The sequence below is a fragment of the Periophthalmus magnuspinnatus genome, chromosome 11 (genome assembly GCF_009829125.3).
Source record: "Periophthalmus magnuspinnatus isolate fPerMag1 chromosome 11, fPerMag1.2.pri, whole genome shotgun sequence".
In the NCBI taxonomy this organism is placed as follows: Eukaryota; Metazoa; Chordata; class Actinopteri; order Gobiiformes; family Gobiidae; genus Periophthalmus; species Periophthalmus magnuspinnatus.
Genome location: NC_047136.2, coordinates 3,336,049 through 3,353,300, shown reverse-complemented (window position 1 = coordinate 3,353,300; position 17,252 = coordinate 3,336,049). Strand labels below are relative to the sequence as shown.

The following is a 17,252-nucleotide window of genomic DNA, read 5'->3' as shown; positions in this document are numbered from 1 at the left end:
CAACATGTTACAGCAACAGATAGAACAAGGGAAACAAATTAAAACAGAACTAGAGGAGGAGAAGACGGCTCTCTTAAAGACCTGTGAGGAGCTAAAGGCAGAGAGCTCCCTACAGGCTGAAAGATGCAGTGCGTTGGAGGAAAAGCTGAGGAGAACAGAAGAACGGCGCTCCCTGCTGGAGGAGATGAGCATAATGCTGGAGAAGAGGAAGAGGAAATGGTACAGGAGACTGTTCCGCGTTTAGACCCTTTCTCAACCCCCCACCCTGTTCTGCACATGAACAATAACTCAAAAAAAAGGTTTTTGAGTTATTGTTTAATAAAAATAAAAAAATCCATTCATTTTTTTTGTCTTCTTTTGGGTTAATTATTATTTGAACCACCTTATCCATGGTTTAGTCTATTTTAGGTGTCGGCAATATTGGGTTAAACTTGAGTCTAAATATCTAAAATCTAGCTAATGTACTTTAACAAACTTGTAGGGTTTTTATCTGACAGACTCCAAACTGAAGCAGCCTCATCAGGACATATAGTCGACTCAACATAATGACATCTTAACAAAACAGACATTTTGAAAGTATAAAAATCCAAGTGACTTTTGCAAAAATGATCAGATCTGGATGGACCCAATGTAGCACTTGTGTGGTTTGATGAGCTGGACATAATGATTTGTGAATTAAACTTGTACCTTTAAAATGTCTCTCCAGCGCCCCCTGCAATGCCATCTGCCATCACAAGGGTTGGGGACCTTTATCACACTTAAAGTTTTAATTGTGATTTGAGTCTTGTGGTAAAATAGCTCTCCAGCACCCTCTGCAGAGTTAAAATGTGTGGGAAAAATCTATTTTCACTGTGGCCATTTTGAATCAAATGTCAAGCCAGAGTCGATACATAGCCCTCCCATTGAAGCGTGCCCTTCTGGACCCTTTATCACTGCTTGGTTTTAATTTATAAGTTTTATGGTTTTTCAGAGTTCATATGAGTATAACTGAACTGTTCAACTTACTTTTCAACATGATCTGTCCCAATCTAAGACTAGATTGGGATGTTTCATTGACATTATTAGTCTGAGCCAGTAACAAAGCAACTGGCTGGTGCTAGTTAGGCCCGAGCCTGGGACTACGTCCCGGCGAGGGACTCATTAAAACCGCGTCTGGAGCGTGGAAAATGGCAAAAATCAAGTAGTAAACACGCCCCGACATGGCAGTGAGTGGTGTCAAAAATTAGAACTCGCCGAGCTCTAATTGTCACAAAAGACCCCGAGAAAAAATATCGAAAGCCGACTCGGTAGCGCCACCTCAAACTTTGATTTTCATGGAGCCAATGGGAGCCCGACTTGGAAAAAAGTCAACATAAAAATCTGGAACTCACATCAAAAAATAGTACGTGTCGGGACATGACAAAAATGATATTATGGCCCCGCCCTAAAATGTACAGGACGTCAGCCATATTGGATCAAACCCGGGAACGACAAAAGTGCACACCCTCACATTCAGGACATTTTCTCGCACAGTTTTCATCACAAACACTTCAAATTTGGCCAAATCCCACTAAACCCATGTGTGATTAAAGATTATCAATTACATTTTGATTATGACTTTGGGTGTGGTCAGGGTGAATTTTCAACAAAATTGCAAATTTTGGAATATTTCAAAAAAATATTTATCTTTCACACATTTTCTGTTGGGAAAACGCTAATACAGCGTTTATGCACATTTGTGACATGAACGCAATGATATGCAAATAAAGACACTCTCTCACAAAATGGCTCTCTAGCGCCCTCTTCAAATTTCATTTTCAAAAATTCGTAGAAGACAATCGATTTGTCATGGACGTGTGAAAAAATTCACAGGGGCCTTATTTGTGACGGGGCACAATGTGAGAAAGTCACATGACTGTAGCTGTTATGGTTTAGGAGAAAAATAATGGGTGGAAAATGCGTTTCCATTATTACTACTATTTTGGTGGCCGAATTGAAGCCACTTTTGACCCCCTGAACGTTAACGAAAAGTCAATTTTATTGGACCCAAAATTCAAGATGGCCGAAAAATTTTGTTTTTTGAAATTCCTACTGAAAAATATTGAAAAATGACTCGGTAGCGCCCCCTAACAACCCCAATTCATTTTTTTTGTAGAAAGTTTCTCTTAGACAATTGAAATTTGGCACATATATCCTTCTTCACATGCTGATCAAAAAAGCCAATGAGAACATACCTCTATTTGCAACCATGTTACCGTGGCAACATAATAAATGTGTCATTGAAATGAATGGGGTTCAGAGTACTGGACTTTGTTGTAGACTAAATAGATGCTCTACACGAATCAAACTATGGCCTAAAATTCAACATTGGCAAAAAATGCCACAGATTTTCATTCAAGAAACTTGCAAATTGGTCAAAATGAACTAGATCCATGTGGGAATATAGGCTACTCTCCTAAAAAAAGTTTAACTCATAAAATGTGGGTGTGGCCATCCTTCAAAGAAAAAAGACGTTTTTTGAAGTTTTAAATGGCCAGTACCTCAAACATGCAGTGTCCTATTTTCCGGCATTAATATACATTTTGTTCAAAATCTTGATCTGAGTGCATAGATATGCAATTTACACATGTCAAACATTACATTGCTCCACAGCGCCCCCTTGAACTTTTGAATTGTACTCAAAAAAATTACTTTGTCACAAGCATTTCAAAATTTGGCATGGACATCCCTATTGCCATACTGAACAAAAAAGCCAAATAGAACATACCTCTATTTTCAAAGGTGTTGCCATGGCAACGTCTGACATTTCTCATTGAAATACATGGGTTTTGGTTAACTGGGATGAAAAATAATTACTTTGTCATAGACTATTGATAGCTAGCTCAAATTTGAATAATAATTGTGGGATCCTGGCCTAAATGTAACTTGATAATAATCATATGACCAGTGTACACTGCTCAAATTTGAATAATAATTGTGGGATCCTGGCCTAAATGTAACTTGATAATAATCATATGACCAGTGTACACTGTACTTATACTTCATACTTAATGCTCAGTGCTACAGCGCCATCTATAGGACTGGGGAGAAAAAAATGACTTTGACAGAAATTGTCAAAATTTAGCTGAAAATTCCTTTATGTTTTAAGTTTTTGCTCTAGGGTCATCCAAACTGCTCAAAAATATATATTTAATCATCATAGACTTACAGAGACATTTAATGAAAAAAAATTAAAAATTTTACTAAGTTTTGCTTTAAAAAACAATGAATAAATCTGTGATATACTGGCAATTCATAGGTAACTATAGCAACACACTATGTGACATCACCTGGCAACAAGTGACATCACACATTCTATTTCTTTATGACAAAACAAAGATTCTATTTGAAACTCTGTAAGTGTAGCACAAGTCCTGTAAAACCTCATTTGAACTCAGCACTCGAACGAGCACGCAGCAATCGAACTCACTGAAGCAAACATGTCCAAAAACTGGTGTGATTATACTTCTGAGGACGACGAACTCCTCTACAGCCAGGAATTCGACCTGGAGAAGGAACTCGCCAATCAGGACCAGACCTCTGGACCATCTGAGGAGGTGGTCCAAACCTCTGTAACTCTTGAAGAGTTGGAGAGGGAGCAGTTGGAGCCTCAAACCCAACAGAGGTCTGAAGAGGAAGAAGACCAGAGCTTGGCCTTAATCATGCTCGAATTTGAAAAGGCCTCTAAAGCTGCTCAGGCTTTAGATGCCAGAGAGGAACGTCTTCTCCAAGAACTGGAAGACCTCAGGTATGTTCAAGAAATTGACCACGAACAGCACCAGGAGGAGAAGCTCAAGTTATTGAACAAAACTGAGCTGATCATTGCAGATCATAAGAAGCAACTCCAAGGCTTCAAATCTGAACTGCACACAGTGAAAAAGGAGAACAGACAATTAGTGAGAGAATCTGAGGAACTGAAACGTAGGATTCAGATCAAAGATGGAGAAGTAAACCAGCTTGTCGAACAGCATGAGGAGGACAAGAGGAAAATGAAGCGGATTATTCAAGATCATAACACTGAAATGAAGAAAAAGGACAGAATAATCCAAGAACTCCAAATTGAACTGAACAACGTGAAAGACGAGAGAGCAGCATTTATACACCAGTCAGATGAACTGAAGGGCCAACTTCAGTCCAAAGATGGCGCTATTGAGGCTCTGCAGAAACAAGTCGCTGAAATGAAAGACATGTTGGAGCAAATTCGAAAAGATTCCAGACAAAAATCCAAACAGTGGGAAAACAAAAAACGGAATCTTCAGAAGGACGCTGCCAATATGAACTCCAAACTCCAGAAAAAATCTTCAGAGAATACAGAGCTGATTGAGCAGAACTCTCAACTGAAGCGTGCACTGGCAGATTTCAGAACGGACATGTCTGCTCTGAAACATGAACTGGAAACCAAAAAACAAGAGGCGGCTGTCCAGAAGGTCCAGATGTTGCGGCAAATAGAAGACAAAGATATGCAGATCCGAAAGATGGACGAGGAGAAGGACGGCATTTTGAAGATCTGTGAGGAGTTGAAGGAGGATCTGAGAAAGACACAGAAAGAGCGCTCCCTGCTGATGGAGAAATGCAGTGCTCTGGAGCTGGAGCTGAGTACAACACAGGAAGAGCGCGCCTTGCATGAGGAACGAAACCGTGTTTTTCAGAAGGAGTTGGCGCAAGAGAAAAATGTCACATCTGAACTACACAAAGACAAGGCCGCCATGTTGAGGACATACGAAGACCTAAGGTTAGAGCGCTCCCTGCTGCTGGAGAGATGCAGTGCGTCAGACCAGCAGTTGACAAGAGCAGAGGAAGAGCGCTCCCTGCTGGTCATTAAGAACAACATGTTACAGCAACAGATAGAACAAGGGAAACAAATTAAAACAGAACTAGAGGAGGAGAAGACGGCTCTCTTAAAGACCTGTGAGGAGCTAAAGGCAGAGAGCTCCCTACAGGCTGAAAGATGCAGTGCGTTGGAGGAAAAGCTGAGGAGAACAGAAGAACGGCGCTCCCTGCTGGAGGAGATGAGCATAATGCTGGAAAAGAGGAAGAGGAAATGGTACAGGAGACTGTTCCGCGTTTAGACCCTTTCTCAACCCCCCACCCTGTTCTGCACATGAACAATAACTCAAAAAAAAGGTTTTTGAGTTATTGTTTAATAAAAATAAAAAAATCCATTCATTTTTTTTGTCTTCTTTTGGGTTAATTATTATTTGAACCACCTTATCCATGGTTTAGTCTATTTTAGGTGTCGGCAATATTGGGTTAAACTTGAGTCTAAATATCTAAAATCTAGCTAATGTACTTTAACAAACTTGTAGGGTTTTTATCTGACAGACTCCAAACTGAAGCAGCCTCATCAGGACATATAGTCGACTCAACATAATGACATCTTAACAAAACAGACATTTTGAAAGTATAAAAATCCAAGTGACTTTTGCAAAAATGATCAGATCTGGATGGACCCAATGTAGCACTTGTGTGGTTTGATGAGCTGGACATAATGATTTGTGAATTAAACTTGTACCTTTAAAATGTCTCTCCAGCGCCCCCTGCAATGCCATCTGCCATCACAAGGGTTGGGGACCTTTATCACACTTAAAGTTTTAATTGTGATTTGAGTCTTGTGGTAAAATAGCTCTCCAGCACCCTCTGCAGAGTTAAAATGTGTGGGAAAAATCTATTTTCACTGTGGCCATTTTGAATCAAATGTCAAGCCAGAGTCGATACATAGCCCTCCCATTGAAGCGTGCCCTTCTGGACCCTTTATCACTGCTTGGTTTTAATTTATAAGTTTTATGGTTTTTCAGAGTTCATATGAGTATAACTGAACTGTTCAACTTACTTTTCAACATGATCTGTCCCAATCTAAGACTAGATTGGGATGTTTCATTGACATTATTAGTCTGAGCCAGTAACAAAGCAACTGGCTGGTGCTAGTTAGGCCCGAGCCTGGGACTACGTCCCGGCGAGGGACTCATTAAAACCGCGTCTGGAGCGTGGAAAATGGCAAAAATCAAGTAGTAAACACGCCCCGACATGGCAGTGAGTGGTGTCAAAAATTAGAACTCGCCGAGCTCTAATTGTCACAAAAGACCCCGAGAAAAAATATCGAAAGCCGACTCGGTAGCGCCACCTCAAACTTTGATTTTCATGGAGCCAATGGGAGCCCGACTTGGAAAAAAGTCAACATAAAAATCTGGAACTCACATCAAAAAATAGTACGTGTCGGGACATGACAAAAATGATATTATGGCCCCGCCCTAAAATGTACAGGACGTCAGCCATATTGGATCAAACCCGGGAACGACAAAAGTGCACACCCTCACATTCAGGACATTTTCTCGCACAGTTTTCATCACAAACACTTCAAATTTGGCCAAATCCCACTAAACCCATGTGTGATTAAAGATTATCAATTACATTTTGATTATGACTTTGGGTGTGGTCAGGGTGAATTTTCAACAAAATTGCAAATTTTGGAATATTTCAAAAAAATATTTATCTTTCACACATTTTCTGTTGGGAAAACGCTAATACAGCGTTTATGCACATTTGTGACATGAACGCAATGATATGCAAATAAAGACACTCTCTCACAAAATGGCTCTCTAGCGCCCTCTTCAAATTTCATTTTCAAAAATTCGTAGAAGACAATCGATTTGTCATGGACGTGTGAAAAAATTCACAGGGGCCTTATTTGTGACGGGGCACAATGTGAGAAAGTCACATGACTGTAGCTGTTATGGTTTAGGAGAAAAATAATGGGTGGAAAATGCGTTTCCATTATTACTACTATTTTGGTGGCCGAATTGAAGCCACTTTTGACCCCCTGAACGTTAACGAAAAGTCAATTTTATTGGACCCAAAATTCAAGATGGCCGAAAAATTTTGTTTTTTGAAATTCCTACTGAAAAATATTGAAAAATGACTCGGTAGCGCCCCCTAACAACCCCAATTCATTTTTTTTGTACAAAGTTTCTCTTAGACAATTGAAATTTGGCACATATATCCTTCACATGCTGTTCAAAAAAGCCAATGAGAACATACCTCTATTTGCAACCATGTTACCGTGGCAACATTATAAATGTGTCATTGAAATGAATGGGGTTCAGAGTACTGGACTTTGTTGTAGACTAAATAGATGCTCTACACGAATCAAACTATGGCCTAAAATTCAACATTGGCAAAAAATGCCACAGATTTTCATTCAAGAAACTTGCAAATTGGTCAAAATGAACTAGATCCATGTGGGAATATAGGCTACTCTCCTAAAAAAAGTTTAACTCATAAAATGTGGGTGTGGCCATCCTTCAAAGAAAAAAGACGTTTTTTGAAGTTTTAAATGGCCAGTACCTCAAACATGCAGTGTCCTATTTTCCGGCATTAATATACATTTTGTTCAAAATCTTGATCTGAGTGCATAGATATGCAATTTACACATGTCAAACATTACATTGCTCCACAGCGCTCCCCTTGAACTTTTGAATTGTACTCAAAAAAATTACTTTGTCACAAGCATTTCAAAATTTGGCATGGACATCCCTATTGCCATACTGAACAAAAAAGCCAAATAGAACATACCTCTATTTTCAAAGGTGTTGCCATGGCAACGTCTGACATTTCTCATTGAAATACATGGGTTTTGGTTAACTGGGATGAAAAATAATTACTTTGTCATAGACTATTGATAGCTAGCTCAAATTTGAATAATAATTGTGGGATCCTGGCCTAAATGTAACTTGATAATAATCATATGACCAGTGTACACTGCTCAAATTTGAATAATAATTGTGGGATCCTGGCCTAAATGTAACTTGATAATAATCATATGACCAGTGTACACTGTACTTATACTTCATACTTAATGCTCAGTGCTACAGCGCCATCTATAGGACTGGAGAGAAAAAAATGACTTTGACAGAAATTGTCAAAATTTAGCTGAAAATTCCTTTGTTTTAAGTTTTTGCTCTAGGGTCATCCAAACTGCTCAAAAATATATATTTAATCATCATAGACTTACAGAGACATTTAATGAAAAAAAATTAAAAATTTTACTAAGTTTTGCTTTAAAAACAATGAATAAATCTATGATATACTGGCAATTCATAGGTAACTATAGCAACCCACTATGTGACATCACCTAGCAACAAGTGACATCACTCATTCTATTTCTTTATGACAAAACAAAGATTCTATTTGAAACTCTGTAAGTGTAGCACAAGTCCTGTAAAACCTCATTTGAACTCAGCACTCGAACGAGCACGCAGCAATCGAACTCACTGAAGCAAACATGTCCAAAAACTGGTGTGATTATACTTCTGAGGACGACGAACTCCTCTACAGCCAGGAATTCGACCTGGAGAAGGAACTCGCCAATCAGGACCAGACCTCTGGACCATCTGAGGAGGTGGTCCAAACCTCTGTAACTCTTGAAGAGTTGGAGAGGGAGCAGTTGGAGCCTCAAACCCAACAGAGGTCTGAAGAGGAAGAAGACCAGAGCTTGGCCTTAATCATGCTCGAATTTGACACGGCCTCTAACGCTGCTCAGGCTTTAGATGCCAGAGAGGAACGTCTTCTCCAAGAACTGGAAGACCTCAGGTATGTTCAAGAAATTGACCACGAACAGCACCAGGAGGAGAAGCTCAAGTTATTGAACAAAACTGAGCTGATCATTGCAGATCATAAGAAGCAACTCCAAGGCTTCAAATCTGAACTGCACACAGTGAAAAAGGAGAACAGACAATTAGTGAGAGAATCTGAGGAACTGAAACGTAGGATTCAGATCAAAGATGGAGAAGTAAACCAGCTTGTCGAACAGCATGAGGAGGACAAGAGGAAAATGAAGCGGATTATTCAAGATCATAACACTGAAATGAAGAAAAAGGACAGAATAATCCAAGAACTCCAAATTGAACTGAACAACGTGAAAGACGAGAGAGCAGCATTTATACACCAGTCAGATGAACTGAAGGGCCAACTTCAGTCCAAAGATGGCGCTATTGAGGCTCTGCAGAAACAAGTCGCTGAAATGAAAGACATGTTGGAGCAAATTCGAAAAGATTCCAGACAAAAATCCAAACAGTGGGAAAACAAAAAACGGAATCTTCAGAAGGACGCTGCCAATATGAACTCCAAACTCCAGAAAAAATCTTCAGAGAATACAGAGCTGATTGAGCAGAACTCTCAACTGAAGCGTGCACTGGCAGATTTCAGAACGGACATGTCTGCTCTGAAACATGAACTGGAAACCAAAAAACAAGAGGCGGCTGTCCAGAAGGTCCAGATGTTGCGGCAAATAGAAGACAAAGATATGCAGATCCGAAAGATGGACGAGGAGAAGGACGGCATTTTGAAGATCTGTGAGGAGTTGAAGGAGGATCTGAGAAAGACACAGAAAGAGCGCTCCCTGCTGATGGAGAAATGCAGTGCTCTGGAGCTGGAGCTGAGTACAACACAGGAAGAGCGCGCCTTGCATGAGGAACGAAACCGTGTTTTTCAGAAGGAGTTGGCGCAAGAGAAAAATGTCACATCTGAACTACACAAAGACAAGGCCGCCATGTTGAGGACATACGAAGACCTAAGGTTAGAGCGCTCCCTGCTGCTGGAGAGATGCAGTGCGTCAGACCAGCAGTTGACAAGAGCAGAGGAAGAGCGCTCCCTGCTGGTCATTAAGAACAACATGTTACAGCAACAGATAGAACAAGGGAAACAAATTAAAACAGAACTAGAGGAGGAGAAGACGGCTCTCTTAAAGACCTGTGAGGAGCTAAAGGCAGAGAGCTCCCTACAGGCTGAAAGATGCAGTGCGTTGGAGGAAAAGCTGAGGAGAACAGAAGAACGGCGCTCCCTGCTGGAGGAGATGAGCATAATGCTGGAAAAGAGGAAGAGGAAATGGTACAGGAGACTGTTCCGCGTTTAGACCCTTTCTCAACCCCCCACCCTGTTCTGCACATGAACAATAACTCAAAAAAAAGGTTTTTGAGTTATTGTTTAATAAAAATAAAAAAATCCATTCATTTTTTTTGTCTTCTTTTGGGTTAATTATTATTTGAACCACCTTATCCATGGTTTAGTCTATTTTAGGTGTCGGCAATATTGGGTTAAACTTGAGTCTAAATATCTAAAATCTAGCTAATGTACTTTAACAAACTTGTAGGGTTTTTATCTGACAGACTCCAAACTGAAGCAGCCTCATCAGGACATATAGTCGACTCAACATAATGACATCTTAACAAAACAGACATTTTGAAAGTATAAAAATCCAAGTGACTTTTGCAAAAATGATCAGATCTGGATGGACCCAATGTAGCACTTGTGTGGTTTGATGAGCTGGACATAATGATTTGTGAATTAAACTTGTACCTTTAAAATGTCTCTCCAGCGCCCCCTGCAATGCCATCTGCCATCACAAGGGTTGGGGACCTTTATCACACTTAAAGTTTTAATTGTGATTTGAGTCTTGTGGTAAAATAGCTCTCCAGCACCCTCTGCAGAGTTAAAATGTGTGGGAAAAATCTATTTTCACTGTGGCCATTTTGAATCAAATGTCAAGCCAGAGTCGATACATAGCCCTCCCATTGAAGCGTGCCCTTCTGGACCCTTTATCACTGCTTGGTTTTAATTTATAAGTTTTATGGTTTTTCAGAGTTCATATGAGTATAACTGAACTGTTCAACTTACTTTTCAACATGATCTGTCCCAATCTAAGACTAGATTGGGATGTTTCATTGACATTATTAGTCTGAGCCAGTAACAAAGCAACTGGCTGGTGCTAGTTAGGCCCGAGTCTGGGACTACGTCCCGGCGAGGGACTCATTAAAACCGCGTCTGGAGCATGGAAAATGGCAAAAATCAAGTAGTAAACACGCCCCGACATGGCAGTGAGTGGTGTCAAAAATTAGAACTCGCCGAGCTCTAATTGTCACAAAAGACCCCGAGAAAAAATATCGAAAGCCGACTCGGTAGCGCCACCTCAAACTTTGATTTTCATGGGGCCAATGGGAGCCCGACTTGGAAAAAAGTCAACATAAAAATCTGGAACTCACATCAAAAAATAGTACGTGTCGGGACATGACAAAAATGATATTATGGCCCCGCCCTAAAATGTACAGGAAGTCGGCCATATTGGATCAAACCCGGGAACGACAAAAGTGCACACCCTCACATTCAGGACATTTTCTCGCAGTTTTCATCACAAACACTTCAAATTTGGCCAAATCCCACTAAACCCATGTGTGATTAAAGATTATCAATTACATTTTGATTATGACTTTGGGTGTGGTCAGGGTGAATTTTCAACAAAATTGCAAATTTTGGAATATTTCAAAAAAATATTTATCTTTCACACATTTTCTGTTGGGAAAACGCTAATACAGCGTTTATGCACATTTGTGACATGAACGCAATGATATGCAAATAAAGACACTCTCTCACAAAATGGCTCTCTAGCGCCCTCTTCAAATTTCATTTTCAAAAATTCGTAGAAGACAATCGATTTGTCATGGACGTGTGAAAAAATTCACAGGGGCCTTATTTGTGACGGGGCACAATGTGAGAAAGTCACATGACTGTAGCTGTTATGGTTTAGGAGAAAAATAATGGGTGGAAAATGCGTTTCCATTATTACTACTATTTTGGTGGCCGAATTGAAGCCACTTTTGACCCCCTGAACGTTAACGAAAAGTCAATTTTATTGGACCCAAAATTCAAGATGGCCGAAAAATTTTGTTTTTTGAAATTCCTACTGAAAAATATTGAAAAATGACTCGGTAGCGCCCCCTAACAACCCCAATTCATTTTTTTTGTACAAAGTTTCTCTTAGACAATTGAAATTTGGCACATATATCCTTCACATGCTGTTCAAAAAAGCCAATGAGAACATACCTCTATTTGCAACCATGTTACCGTGGCAACATTATAAATGTGTCATTGAAATGAATGGGGTTCAGAGTACTGGACTTTGTTGTAGACTAAATAGATGCTCTACACGAATCAAACTATGGCCTAAAATTCAACATTGGCAAAAAATGCCACAGATTTTCATTCAAGAAACTTGCAAATTGGTCAAAATGAACTAGATCCATGTGGGAATATAGGCTACTCTCCTAAAAAAAGTTTAACTCATAAAATGTGGGTGTGGCCATCCTTCAAAGAAAAAAGACGTTTTTTGAAGTTTTAAATGGCCAGTACCTCAAACATGCAGTGTCCTATTTTCCGGCATTAATATACATTTTGTTCAAAATCTTGATCTGAGTGCATAGATATGCAATTTACACATGTCAAACATTACATTGCTCCACAGCGCCCCCTTGAACTTTTGAATTGTACTCAAAAAAATTACTTTGTCACAAGCATTTCAAAATTTGGCATGGACATCCCTATTGCCATACTGAACAAAAAAGCCAAATAGAACATACCTCTATTTTCAAAGGTGTTGCCATGGCAACGTCTGACATTTCTCATTGAAATACATGGGTTTTGGTTAACTGGGATGAAAAATAATTACTTTGTCATAGACTATTGAAAGTTGGTACACATATTCCTCTCGTCATACTGAACAAAAAAGCCAATGAGGATATACCTCTATTTCCAACCGTTCAGGCGTGACGTCATAAATGGTCTCATTGGAATGAATGGAGTAGTATTACTGAGACGCTTATTTTGGGGGGAGGGGCGATGTAAGCGGGAACGAAGCGCAGGAGCTTCACGGTGGCGTGTACCCCGCGGTCGCAAGGGGTGGCGAGGGCCTTTATCACTGCTTGCAGTTTTAATTATATATTATTATTAGTAGTAGTAGTAATTCATTCATTTATTATTTTTTTTACTTAATTTTTTTTTATTTTATTTAATTTTTTTTCTTTATATATTTTTGTTTAATTTGAAAAGGGACAGATACAACAAACAGACTAAAACTGCTTCAGTAATCTAGCGCGAGTATCACAGCGTTGGGTTAATTCACAAGCAGCAGTCTCCAGAAGAGCTTTAAAACAGTTCAAATGTCACTCAAAAGCAGTGGGATTATTTGCAGAAAAAGCAACAGATACAGTGAGTTTGTCAAGAAAATCCAATATAAAAATCAAATATTCAAAATATCCCTTCAGCGATATATATTAAACTTCCAAATGTGTTATCGTGACAGGCCTAGTGAACACCGAAACTTAAATAAAGCTTCAAAAATCTGGAGAAATGTAAATATATTTCAACCGAATGTGACAGAAACATTCAGACGCTGATGAACACGCTGGACCTGGCAGAAGGCTCCATCACACGGAACAACTACACCGAAAGTTTACAGAGGCTCAACAGTTCAGACGTTTACCACCCGATAATCCAAGAGCTGAGCCTGTCCTCCTGCGACCTCCAGACGTTTCTGAGTGAGGCAAGTATCTACGTCCTGTCTGATATTACTGTTTTTATTTTGTTTTACTAAGATCAAACCGTGGTTGCGTGTGCGTTTGTGTTTTAGGGAGTGGAGGGGACAGGTCTGGCGTTCATCGTTTTCACAGAAGCCATCACAAAAATGCCCGTCTCTCCACTGTGGGCCGTGCTGTTCTTCGTCATGCTGTTCTGCCTCGGACTTTCCACCATGTTTGGAAGTATCGAAGGCGTAGTCGTTCCTTTGCAGGATCTTAGAATTTTCCCTAAAAACTTCCCGAAAGAGGCGCTCACCGGTAAGGACGACAAACTGAACGGCGCAAACATATTTTTTTTTCGATCAAAAACGTTAACTACAGCTGTGTGTTTTGTGCGTTTTCAGGCATAGTGTGTGCTGTAAGTTTCCTGATCGCGTTGATCTTCTCGATGCGCTCGGGGGACTACTGGCTCGCTCTGTTTGACAGTTTTGCCGGTTCTGTCCCTTTGCTCATTATTGCTTTTTGCGAAATGGTGGCTGTGGTCTACATCTATGGAATTGACAGGTACGGCGTCGTTTTATGTCAAATATGAGCGTGGAATGTGTAAAAATGATTGTTATTATCGTTGGAACACCAGAAAATGCATTATCTGTCTGGAAAAAAGGAAGAAAAGAAACGAGACATAAAAAATGATGGTTACAGTTTTACGTAGCGTTTTTTCCACCTTTAAGTCATTTTGAAGTGTTTTATATCAAGGAAACACACACATTCATACAGCGGCGTACACAGACACCAGGGGGCGACGTGGGTTAAGTGTTGGTGGTTCCTTGATGTAAAGCGCTTTGAGAGACTTGAAGGTGGGAAGGTTCTACAAAAAACCTTGATTTTAAAATGTAAACAAACGAGGCAATGCACTACGGATGCTTAACGTGCTGCTGCAATATTAAACCTCGTATTTTATCACTTCTGGAGCTGTGTCAATTAAAGACATTCTGTTCATCAAAACCATGGCGTGTGTGCCAGTTAATGACTAAAAGGGGGCGGAGCATTGCACTAATCACAAAATCATTAGGATTTCTTGCTTGATTTCCAACTATGTATACAGCAGTGGTGATGCAAAAGTAGTAAAATACTGTATTTAAGTACTTACTTAATTACTTTTACTTCAGTACATTTGAGAGCGGTATCTGTACTTCCTACTCCACTACATTTTTGAACAGGACTGAAAAGTGAAAGTATTTTTCATCGTAGTTTGAGACCTGCTGAAAAGGCTTGGGGTTTAATTTTATGTTCATAATTTGATCAAAACAAAAATATATAAATAAAAACAGCTGGGAGAAAAAAAAAACATTGATTCAATTGTTTCTGTTGAACAAAATTCAGCTCAAATCTGTATCAAAATCACCACATTTGAAGCTTTACAAGACTCAAAATCTGTGTGAAATACGTTAACTTTTTACTCTTTAAGTACATTTTTAAACAGGCCCTTCAATATTTTACTTATTTCACTTATTTTTCAGTTGATACTTTTACTTCTACTTGAGTTTTTTTTTTTGCCCTAGTGTCTACAATTTTACTTAAGTAACAAAACTTTAAGACTGTATAACAGCTCTTGTTGATCGGGTGCACTTTATTATCTTATCTTTGTATTCTTATCTTTGTATCTTTTGTGATTTTATACCTGTGTGCAATTTGTGTTGTGTCTCTGTTTTGCTGCTGGACAGGTGAATTTCCCTGGCTGGGGATTAATAAAGTATTTATCTATCTAAACTGAGTACACAGATGGTAGCTTTTATAAGTGAATTCAACTAAAGTCACTCAGAAAACTGCAGCAAAACTTACTCCATTTCAATTATTGCTGTTCTAATAGTCACTGTTTTGTCACCAGGTTCAACAAAGACATTGAGTTCATGATCGGGCACAAGCCGAACCTCTTCTGGCAGGCCACGTGGAGAGTGGTCAGCCCTCTCATTGTTCTGTTCATCTTTGTGTTCTACCTCGTCAGTAAAATCAGTTCTAAATTGACTTACATCACATGGAATCCAGCGTCGGTGAGTGGAACCATCTCGAGGGATCAGGACACAGGAGGACCAGACGTTCTTTTCCTGATTGATTGATTGTTTGTTTTTTGTCCACAGGAAAACTTCCCAAAGCTGGAGGAGTTGTCTTATCCTGACTGGGTCTATGTGATCATATTCATTCTTTCTGGAGCGCCGAGTCTGATCATTCCCGTGTTTGCTCTGTACAAGTGGCTCCAAAAATGCATCTGCAACAAAAACACACACAAAATCCACTTTTAATATAAACACGTGTGACGCTTGTGTCTTTTCACTTGCACTTTATAGTTGTGGTTTTCAGACTCTAAAATTGGATGATGGTCATACATAGTCCATGTTGTACTTTATCGCGGGGATTACGTTCTAAAAATAACCCACAATAGACGAAATCCGTGAAGTATCAGCTTTATTTTTTACATTATTCTCTCTGTTTTTGTCTGTAAAACTCCTCACCACACACTTTATACACTTTTCTCACACAGGCGTTAACATTTTCTCACATTTCTCTCTCGTTTAAACTCTCTCAAAGTTCAAACCTTCGTAGGCGTCTTTGTCGGTGCAGAACGTTTCATCGACATTGTGGGTTTTGTCGGGGAGAAAACAAATTGCAAACGTACAGCACTTCAGAGTCACACTGAGATCCAACGTTTATGTAAATTTGTAGGACACAGAACAGAGCAGTCTACAGTCCAACAGCCAATCAGGACGCAGAACACAATGCACGATCATACACTGTAAAAATTTGACTAAATAATCAGCGAAACAGCGACACCACGAAAGGTGAACCGCGATATAGTGACGGACAACTGTAGCACTTTTCCACCAACAGTCTAAGCGGGGAATCCCAGACTTCCCTCAACTCAGACTCTTCCTCCAGCTCCTCCGGTGAGACCCCAAGGTGTCCCCCCAATGTGTCCAACAGGTTTGATTGACAGCGTTGCTAAGCACCCGCTCCCTGCTAAACCAGCCTGTGCGGGCGGGAAGGGGCGTTACCTTCAACGGCCTCGCTCTGGATTGGCTCTTTGGTTGCTATGATACTCATGGTTGGAATTAAAATGATGAAACACGCCTACAAATTGGCTACTATAACTGCTAGCGTCGATTAGCTTCACTTGACTGGAGACGAACGCTGTGGGTGAAGTCAAACTCACTTAGTCCACTTCTTTATACAGTCTACAGAACTCATACTTATAAAACTTATAATGATATTCATTTTGGCTGCCCCCATCTGTATTAAATATAATTGCCCAATAGAATGTTGTGATGTCGCCTGAAACCCACCAATAAGACACAAGATAACCAATACTATTAAAAAGAATTTGGACTTTTTTAGTTATGATTTTCTTTAATGATCTTTGATGTTTAGACCAACTGACTGTCAAATCATGTTCATTTTCTTTTGTGTAAAAATGCACCATATGACCGTGTTGTGTGTTTTATCCTTGAACTGTTTTCACGTTTTGTCGCTCTTATCAGTTACACATGTCCGCAGGTCTATAGACATGCACAAGTTTATAATGTCTATGATGATAAACCACACAATGGCTCCTAAGATACAAGCGGGAACATTAAAAAGACTCAAACGATTACCGGCCTTAACTTAACTACGAACGAGCTAGAAAAAAGCGCGTCATCTCCCTCTATGGGCCTGAACAACGCAACTGCCAAATCCTTAGTTACTTATTATAATAAACGGATAAAGTGATTAGATTAGACTAACCTCACTGGCTCGTAATGATCTTTTGCATTAAAATATGTGAACATTCAGCATGTTTTTTAGTTTATTTGAAAGGTTGTGTGTTTTACATATCTGTTTGCTTGGGTTTCTTGTCTGTAG

The 17,252-nt window shown here is 39.6% G+C and overlaps 1 protein-coding gene across 2 annotated transcripts in view; it reads left to right on the top strand.

Moving 5' to 3' along the window:
• The window catches only part of LOC117378418 (sodium-dependent neutral amino acid transporter B(0)AT1-like), a 33,953-nt gene extending 16,813 nt beyond the window's left edge, over positions 1–17,140 (top strand). Inside the window, exons 8-12 of one of the 2 annotated variants that reach the window (XM_033975013.2) lie at positions 13,222–13,384; positions 13,472–13,676; positions 13,763–13,922; positions 15,247–15,409; positions 15,497–17,140. In XM_033975013.2, the coding sequence (XP_033830904.1) occupies positions 13,222–13,384; positions 13,472–13,676; positions 13,763–13,922; positions 15,247–15,409; positions 15,497–15,658 (853 nt within the window). In that variant the 3' untranslated portion in view covers positions 15,659–17,140. Of the gene's footprint in view, positions 1–13,221; positions 13,389–13,471; positions 13,677–13,762; positions 13,923–15,246; positions 15,410–15,496 lie in introns of both variants that reach the window. The other variant, XM_033975014.2, reaches the window with a different exon arrangement.
• Positions 17,141–17,252: the final 112 nt, after the last annotated feature.